Genomic DNA, 9,988 nt, shown 5'->3' on the forward strand with positions numbered 1-9,988 from the left:
TAAATAGTCAAATTTTGGTCAAATTAAAATCACTTCTCGTACTACCAAACCAGTAGAATTTTTTTAGAATTTAGGGACACTGTTTAAAAAAACATTATGCAAAACTTTTTTTTTTTTTTGTAAAGAAAAATTATGCAAGAATTATTTAATCTTAAATAATTTGTCTGAAAAGCATTAAGAAAAGATATAATTAATAATACAACTACTGTAAAAGTGACATTGAAGACAAGACCAGGAGAGCTCACGAATCTGAAGAATCCCTCTTCTCAAAGAGAATTTCTGATCAATTTACACTTTTTCTATCAGTTTTCTTGTTAATTTAATGGATTTTTCAGAGCTATGGGCTATATTTGGACCTGGGGTCGCCGGCGCTGTCTTCGGCGCCGGATGGTGGTTCTGGGTTGACGCCGTTGTTTGTAGCTCCGTCAAAATCTCTTTCCTTCATTATCTTCCAGGTACTTCTCTTTAATTGCCCTCATTTCTTGTGGGTGCGCGTTAATTCTTGATTTTTCTGGGTTGTTGATATAGGGTTTTACTAAGATGGTTGATTTTTGACTTGATTCTTGACATGTAGGTTTTTGGATATGATTCTTGATTTTTGATATATGGGTTTTGAGTAAGGTTTTTGTTTTGTTCACCTTTTTTGTTATTTGGAATATTGTAGGTATATTTGCATCTTTGGCTGCTTTGATGTTTAATTGCGTCAGAAAAGAGGATATTGATTACTCACCTTATGATGAAGGAGAGTGGAGGTATGAAAATAATGTATTCTATGTGAATGAACTCGTTTGTTGTTGAGAATTGGACTTAAATTTGTTCAAAGATCGACCCCCTTTTTCTGGGTGTTGATGTTTCATTGGCTTGAACATTGATCCTTCTAGCTTCTTGAGTAGTAATTTGTATGTCTTGTTCTGATTGTTTCGCCTGAGATAGAGATTACAGAAAGTGGTTTGCTATTCAGGATTATCAATTGTATCACTGTAGTTTAATTACACAATAGTGGTGTAATTGACTCAATCAAGTGCAACTAAAAGAAAAAAATGTTTTTATTGGTAATTTTTGAGTATGTTCAATGTATTATAGTTACTTCGACTACACTAGTTCACCTCAATCTTTTGATTTGCACCTGCAATCAAGTTGAAAGGTTTAGGTGTGAGAGTGGGATGAGAAGGAAGAGAGAGAGAGAGAGAGAGAGGAGCAACAAAGGTGTCCGAAAATGTCAATTGATCAGCTCTTTTCCCTCCAAGTCTTGATCTAGTGTGCTCCTTTTTTCCTCGCAGTTGATTACAAACGGCTAGGAGTAATCTCTTCCATCTGTCACTTCACACGCCTTTTGTTAGAGAGCATCACAAATCACCTCTTGTATTAAAGATTGTCTAGTTGGAAAAGAAATTGAGAAAATGATTGGTTGGTGCAATAGAAATTTGACATGCACAACTGTGAGCAAAGGAAATCAAGGTTAATTTGAGTCTTGGAGAAGGTTCTTGTAGTCGTGCTGGACTCTTACTGCTCATGCTAGACCATCGGAGGATGATGTAGATGAGCCATTAATTGAGTCCCATGAAACTTCACCAGTCAATACTATAGCAGTTGTATTGTCTAAGAAGATCCTACTAGCTGCGGAAATATAACATAGAGATTACACATGATGAGCGGATTCAAAAGATACTATCCAATAGGACAACTGAGGAAGAAACTAAAATCTTCCTCAAATGGTAACTGTATCACAACAGATTAAGTAGGATGTGTTGCCGGCGTTTATTCCTTCACCACTGTATATTGAAGTTGGGGAAAAATATACATTTGCGAAGGAGTCGATTGCAGAAAATAAGTCATGCTCACTGTGTTTTTTTTTTGATGAAGTAAGTAGATTCATTTCAAGGCATCAAGAAGATGCAAGCTTTACAAGGATAGATCAGTTAAGCTCACAAAAAAAAGGATTTGTAGCCTCTTTCTAAGCTTGATGGGTTTACCATCTTATTATTTGTATCAATAGTCATGCTAGGTAGTATCTCTTAAATTTCACATCTTGTGTAATCTTCACAACAGGTGGATCTCCTTAAACTGCACAACTGTTAAATCCGTGGATGAAACTTCAAAGGATGTCATAATTGGCTTATCAACACCATCTTCCAATGGTCTATCTTGAACTGTTACAGTACTGTGTTTTTCTAGCATGAGTACTAAAATTTCTCCAGAACCTGAGTTGCCCTAAGGATGCCAATACAGTATGCAAGCTATCCAAATCATTTTCATTAAAAGCCATTACTTCGTATTTTAAAGCGATGTAAAGTGATCATCATTTTATGAGTGAAGTCATGGGCTTTAAGTAACGATACACTAAGGTGATCTTAATGAGAAGAGACGGTTTTTGAGTATCACCTTTGAGGAGTTGGGTTTATATCGACATTTATTTATACTGAATGTTGAAATTAGTTACTTTATTTGCAAATTGTACATTTATGTCTCTATTTCCTATCCCTATAAGTGGTGAAAAGAATAGATGCATTTAGAAGGAACTTCTCTTGGCAAGGATACACTTATAAAAGGAAAATCCATCTGGTTAAATCGGAAACTATCACAGCTAGTAAGAAGAATGGGGGATTCGAGTTAGGCATTAGGAACTTAAGAATGCAGTATCAAAGTTTACTGATGAAATGACTATGGAGATTTTCAACGGAAGGAGAGGTTATTTGGAAAGATGTAGTCAAGGCTAACTATGGGATGAAAGGAAGATGAGTAACAAATGTTGTCCAGTAGTCCTTATGGAGGTGATTGTTTGAAGATTTCCTTCTGGAAAGACAAATGAATAGGCAAAGGTGCCTTGGAAGAACTCTTTCCTAGTATTCATACTTTATGCCCGCAACAAGAAGCAATTGTGGGGAAGTATGGGCAAACAATGGCTGGAATCTCAGTTTCAGAAGGCAACTCAATGATTGGGAGATTGTAAGACTAAAATAATTTTAAAACACAATGGAGCAATTCAAAGGAGTAACTTTAGGTGTACATGCTAAGTTCAAGCTTCATCTACTTCATGAACAAAAGGAAGTAAACATATGATGCATGCCTGTGGTGCTTGGTTATTCTTTTCCATAAACGAAGCATAAAAGCAATTCCAGGTGAATATTACTTCCTTGAAAATTTGAAATTCACACATATTAGCAGGCAATGGAATTGTAATGCCCACCACCAAAAAGTCCCAACTATGTAATAAGGATGGATTCAACTGGAGGGCATATACCTCTCTTTTTTCTCAAGGGCATAATATTGTTTGGCCCATTGACTTCATAGTTGCAATAAATAAATAAAAATCAAGTACTGAAACCATAAAACGCTAAAGCTTCAGTCATCGAAAATTTCTGGTTGAACTTTTTCTGTTTTTGCATGTGTGGAAATGTAAACCAACACCGAAGAGAACTAAGTTCAGTTCGGTCAAATCAGTTTAAGGCTCATCCTTTTCAAGTTGAACATGCAGCCAAAAAAGCACCCAGACCAATATTTTTCAAGTTTTGTTTATTGTCACTCTCCCAATTATATGTGCAACTGAGTCCTGCCCACTTAAGTGTAGCTCACCCAGCTTTAACGGGTATCAAGTGGCACTCCAACTTAATCCAGTAAACTTTCAAGCCCCTAACCAGTAACCAGTTCATTCCCCCCAACCTGAAGCAACACGTTCAGAAAATGCTTCACAACAACAAGAGCAAGAAGTTGGCAGGCTGGAAGAGACAATATCTTTCATTGGGGGCCAGTGTCACTCTGATCAACAGTGTGCTCAGCTCACTTCTTCTGAAAAGATTGGACGGATTGAGATGAAACTTCCTTTGGATAGGAAATAAACAATCTAATTCTTTCTGCCTTGTGAATGAAAAGAAGTCACTCGAGACAAGGAAAGGCGGTCTTGGTACTAAAAACTTATAGAGACATAACGATAGCATGTTGATGAAATGGCATGGAAGGTTCAACAAGGAGGTAGATGCACTTTGGAGGAGGGTTTTGGTGTAAAATATCACACTTGAGAGTCCCTGGATTACCGAAATCTCAACAATACCTCATGTTACTGGACTGTGGAAGCTACTGGAACAAATGCAAGTCATATATGGGCTTTATTCTCGGTAATAGGAGGAAAATTAGGTTTTGGGAATACACATGGCTGGTTACGCTCCTCTGAAAGACCAATTCATGGATATCGTCAACTTATCTTCTCATCAAAAGGGAGAAATTGCGATGTTTTGTTCAACACAAGAATGGAATCTTGTTCTAAGAAGAAATATTAATGATTGGGAACTAGAAAGACTTTGCCAATTGCTTCAGTTGTTAAGCAGCATAAGACTAGACCACAACAGAACAGATTCCATCAGTTGAAAAAGCCATTACCAAGGACTCTTTTCAGTAAGAGATTGTTACCACATGCTAGATTCTAGCATCGATAGGGTCTTATGACTCTCGGATAAGATTTGGAGAAATAAAGCACCTTTGAAGGTCTCTTGTTTCTCTTGGACAGATGCTATGGAGGCTTGTCTCACACAATTGAACCTGCAAAAGAGGAAGATTCAACTGTGCAGCAGATGTCCACTGTGTGAAGAGCACTCGGAAGAAGTTCACCACCTCTTCCTGCATTGTAGGATCACGAGCCAGCTATGGAATATGTTTTTTGTCATTCTAGACATAAGTTGGACCATGCCTAATTCCATTATTGAGTTATCTCTAGGTTGAAACAGAGAGGGTTTAGGAAGAAATCTCTGAAATTTGGAACACCATACCTCAGGTCATTTGGTGGACTATCTATCTCGAAAGAAAGAATATAATTTTTGAAGGCAAAAAGAGTAACATGCACAACCTTAAACAGAGTTGTCTTTTTTGGTAGTTTTTTGTTGCAATCTGGTTATCGTAAATGATGTAGATGGAATGTTAGACATAATAGAGAGATTGCACAGCCTGTAATTATGCCTATTGCACTGGCTTAGTGCACAAATTTATAGAAGCATTAATTACTTATCCAAAAAAAAAAAACATGAGCAAGAAGAGAAGGTTCATCAAGGATGGAACTTTAGAAGTCCTAAGTCTCCGAGTCTGCTTTGATATTCGAAGTTTGTCGACAAACTTATCCACTGCACACAATAAAATGGAACATTTTCTCAAAAGGCCAGGGATGCAAACATCATATTGATAGAAGAGTTCTATGTCAACATTCAATACGTGTATAAAAATGATCTGTTGAAGATGAGGCAGGTGGAGTGGAGCATGGAGGTTGATATCAACCCAGGCAAGATCGATGAGCACTTTAACTATCCAGGTCAAAATGAACTTGATTATGAAGTTGTTGATGCCCCAATATGTGATCTGATGCAAGAGCTTATACGGCGCTAACACTTCTAAAGTTGAACATAGCACATTAGTAGGACAGTTCATGACATAGAGGACACGAGTTGACTTTGATTAGGTATCTTCTGGAGTTATGCCTTGTTTGTATGAGACTAATGTTCCTTGAGATAAAGTCCTCCCGACTTATGCCATGGACATTCATGTGGAGAAGACCATCCAAGGGGTGAATTATCTAAGGCATCAAAAATAGCTTGTGAGTTGTCTAAGGCATCAACAATAGCATCACAATCTTATAGGTACGGTTACTTGCACCAAAAATAGAAAAGAACCAGACAATTCATCTTCAACTTTTGTATAGAGCTACATTTGTCCTTTTTTCTTGAACTGGTAACATAACAATTTGTATTAGAGCCCGTAGTTAGATAGTAGTGAAAAAATCATAGTAATAAAAGAAGAAAGAAGCACCAAATACAAATTTGAGATTGTAATCCTAAACAGACTCTAAAACATCAAGAATTGTTTCAGTGTCTTCCGAATAAGCCTTTGTACACCAAAAGCAGAATAACAATATACAGTTAAGCTTGATCTTCTGCACATTGTTGCTCCTATCTTTAAAACATCTGGCATTTATCTCTTTCCCAGATGGTCCACCAAATATATGCTGGGATAATTCTCCATCTTTCTCTGTTTCTTGCACCAATTCCAGCTTCCTCCCAGCTAAAAAGAGTGTCAACAATCTTACTAGGGATTATCCATGAGATGCCTTTGCGATCGATAAAAATCTTCCACGGCTGGTCAATGACTATGTATTACAGGAAAAGATGATTAATTGTCTCAGCCTCACTATCACATTAATAACATCTTGTGCATAGGGATATTCCCCTCTTTGATAGATTTACATGGGTTAGGACCAGCCTCATTAGCTAAAAGCCAAGTGAAACAGGTCACGTTTAAATGCACTTTTACTTTCCAAATGTGCTTCCATGGTCTGGTAATGATCCATGGCAAAGCTTAATTTGGACTCTTGTACCCCTCCCTCACCTTGTAAATACCTTTGCTATTCCGCCCTAAACAGTCCACTCCACTTTGTGGCCCTTGAAAAGTTTCCAAAAACTTGTAAAAATTAGATTGCCTTGGGATCTCCTAATCATTCAAATGCCTTTTGAGGATCAAATTCCATCCTTGATGGATCCACGCCTCAACTATTGTGTTGTGTTGATGTTGGACCGCAGGAAACAATTCAAGAAATAACTTTTGTAGTAACCCCTTGTCTGTCCAAAAAATAGTCTTGTTGCTATTGTGAACCTTGATAGTAGACTGACTTTTAAGCAAAGGCCAGTATGACCTAATAGATCTCCATAGGGTTACACCATAAGGTGTAGTAACTTTTTTAGAAACCCAATCATCCAGCTCCTCATACTTGGTTTAGATAACACTACTCCAAAAAGCTTGGGATTCCTAAGAGTATTTCCATAACTATTTCACCTGAAGAGCTTTGCTCTGGTTCTTACGATTCTTGATGCCCATCCTACCGTCTACTTCTGGTAAGATTTTTCCTTTTTGACTAAATAAAAACCTCTTTTCTCCTTTCTCCTTATTACCTAGCCAAAGAAAAGATCTCTTGATTTTATCCATCCTGTGCACAATAGCCTGGGGGATATGAAAATGGGACATCATATAATTTGGTAGAGCATCTAAGACGGAAGTTATCAGGGTCAGTCTACCTCCAAATGAAAAATATTTTGACTTCCATCCGGAGAGCTACATTTGTCTTCAGAACACCTTTGATTTCTTTTTCTTCTAATTGTACACCAAATACAAGCAGGGATAATCCGCCATCTCTCTTTCTTACAGGATAATCTACCCTCATTGTTCCAACTAGCTCAAACTTCAATTATTCTTCTTGGCATAGCCCACCTAATTCCCCTCATGTTTATAAAAAAAATTCTATAGCTGACCAGCCATTGTCTCTAACTACTCCCCACATAGGTAACATCTTGGGCACATAGGATAGCCTCTCGTGCTGAGGTTATCGTGTGTTAATACAGCCTTTTTTGCTAACATCCATGTGAAGCATGCATCTTTATATGGAACTGGCTCTCCATATCATCTTCCATGGTCAACAACCGATCTGGTAATTTGAGGTGTTATATTCACCATTAACTGACTGCACAGAAAGTTGGCCTTGCTTATTTCCTGTCCACTTCATATAATCTTCATTTGTCTTAGTACTCCTATAATTTCATGGGGATGAGTCATGATTTTGGGTAGAGACGCTTTTTGTGAGGTTTTGTTGCTTCTTTTGAGCAATTCAATTTTGGTCGCCTGGTCTTATCATCTAAAGGGTTTGTTGCCAAGCTTTAATTAGTTATTCAGTCTCTTGGAATGAATAGAGTGATGCTTGATCACCATAATTTGCATTTGTTATCGCTTGTGAAAGAGCTACGGAATCCTTTCATGTTTTTTCCTCCCTGTCTGAGGCATAATGATAGTTATTATTGGTTAGGTATTGTCGTTTATCTTTGATCCATCCTTGCACATTTTATTTCTTTTAATAGATGTTTCATGTATGCTTCGAGATTATCAAAAAAATATAGATTTCTGATTCTATTTGCTTTTCCTTGTCACATTGAATTGCTCAACTGTTTCAATGTTGACAATGCAGGTTGAAGCTGTGGCTATTTATTGCATATGTTGTATCCTTTGTGTCATTGGCGGCATCAGTTGGTCTATTGATACAAGATGCACTGGGAAAATCTGGTCCTTCAGCTTGGACAGGAGTTGCAGGTGTTCTGCAATGTGTGTTTGTCTTAATCAGGTAATTTGCTTAATATTTATTAGGTTTTGCTGCCTTATAGAGCCTTCGATGTCATGCGAGAAAGGGTGTTTGTTGCATAAAGGGTTTTTTACTTAAAGGTTACTTTTATGCACTAATTTTTAGTTGAGCTTTGTTGTTCATCCACCTGTCCTCTCTGCCTTCTCCTCTCTTCCCTCTCGCTGTATACATTTATTTTTTGTCATAATGGTGCTTGAATAGAAAGCAATGGTTTTGAACCTGTGTCTTACCAAGAATATCAGAGTCAAGTAGGTTTACTACGTGCTTTCAGTGTAGTGAACCTCTCTTCTCCAGTGTTGCTAATAAAGTGGAATGCTCGAATTAAAATTCTAAGTAGCTTTCTACTTCTTTTCTTGTCCCTTTTAAGACTAACAAACAATACATCACACATTCTCCGGTTTGTACATGAAAAAGAATACATCACATCTATGTTGTGTCCAGTTGTGTCATGTAGCTCTGCTTAGCCTGCATCTTTCACATACATTATGAGAAAAAAGAGATCATGCTTCTGGTCCTTGTAAGCTAACTGTGGGGTTTACTTTGACATATTTCAGCGGGCTGATCTATTGGACATCACATTCAGAATCTTGAGAGGACACTCGATGGGGTCTTACTTGGATCCATTCTGTCAAGAAAGAGTTACAGTTACTTGTATAAATGTGTGTTGGTTGTGCAGTGAGGCTAAGCACCAAATATTGAACGCTCATCACTTCTTTCTACATTATGATAATTATTAACTTGATATTTCATTGGAAAGCTCAAGGAAATATGTCTTGTGAAGTGGTTTGTTTCAAAAGACTTCGATTAGTATATCTTTTACTTAAAGCATGTCATGCACTGTTTCATTCCCGACACCTCAGGGGCTGCAACGAAAGGGCAGTTTCGTAATGTTTTATGACTTGAGACGTATCTTCCATTCACGTTCAAACGTCTTTCAAGATATCCAAATGGTTTTTTTTTTGTCCACAATGAATATTTATAGTTATTTAGTACTTAGATTTTTTAATCGGGGCAAAAAATATTGAGTTTAGTGAGTCCAAAATCAGATTTAATTCACTCCGAACGTTTCGAAAGCAAAACAATTTGGTTAGTTGACATCTTACTTTTGCAATGAAATAACAAGATCTATTGATATTTACGAAAAGAAGGGATAAGAGTTTGAAAAATACCCCAGCTTTGGTCGAATTTGCTGTTGCGATACTAAACTTTCATGAGGACCTATTACCTCTCTAGACTATTTAATACCGTATTTTTTACCACATGAACTATTTAATAGTGTATTTTAAAGGTATATATGTGCCCATGTGGACACATTACTATTTAAAATTTTACATTATTTTTTATGTCCACATGGACAAATATATATGTTTAAAATACGGTATTAAATAGTCTAGGGAGGTAATAGGTCCTCATTAAAGTTTAGTATCGCAACAGCAAATTCGACCAAAGTTGGGGTATTTTTCATACCCTTATTCCCGAAAAGAAATATAAAATCTACTTCCAAATCAAATCTTAGAGAAATCTTTTTACTTTCACTATGTTCTTTATTTATCGCATATTCCGTTACCTCCTTCCCATAAATACTATTTGAAATATTTATCTTGGTCCAAAGACACATTTTCCCTTTTTTCACTGAATTGTAATAAATGTAAAGTAACTTTTACATAGAGTCGTCAATATGGGCTAGGCCTGTTGGGCCGGCCTGGCCTAACCCCGGGGATTTAATAGGGCTGAGCTAAAAAAATTTGGAGCCCATTTTAAAAAAGGGCTTTTTAACCCCCCCTGAATAAGCCTGCTGATTTGTGGGGCTTGAGAAATATAGGTAGGGCC

General features: G+C 37.0%; 1 protein-coding gene across 1 annotated transcript; it reads left to right on the forward strand.

The window, feature by feature from the left end:
• Positions 1–184: 184 nt before the first annotated feature.
• Positions 185–8,977, forward strand: LOC102589977 (transmembrane protein 50 homolog). The gene is made up of 4 exons (XM_006364902.2): positions 185–455; positions 665–752; positions 7,988–8,140; positions 8,713–8,977. The coding sequence occupies exons 1-4, from the start codon at positions 323–325 to the stop codon at positions 8,747–8,749; spliced, it is 411 nt and encodes a 136-aa protein (XP_006364964.1). The 5' UTR covers positions 185–322; the 3' UTR covers positions 8,750–8,977.
• Positions 8,978–9,988: the final 1,011 nt, after the last annotated feature.

This window comes from Solanum tuberosum, unplaced genomic scaffold (assembly GCF_000226075.1).
Source record: "Solanum tuberosum cultivar DM 1-3 516 R44 unplaced genomic scaffold, SolTub_3.0 scf00524, whole genome shotgun sequence".
Lineage (NCBI taxonomy): Eukaryota > Viridiplantae > Streptophyta > Magnoliopsida > Solanales > Solanaceae > Solanum > Solanum tuberosum.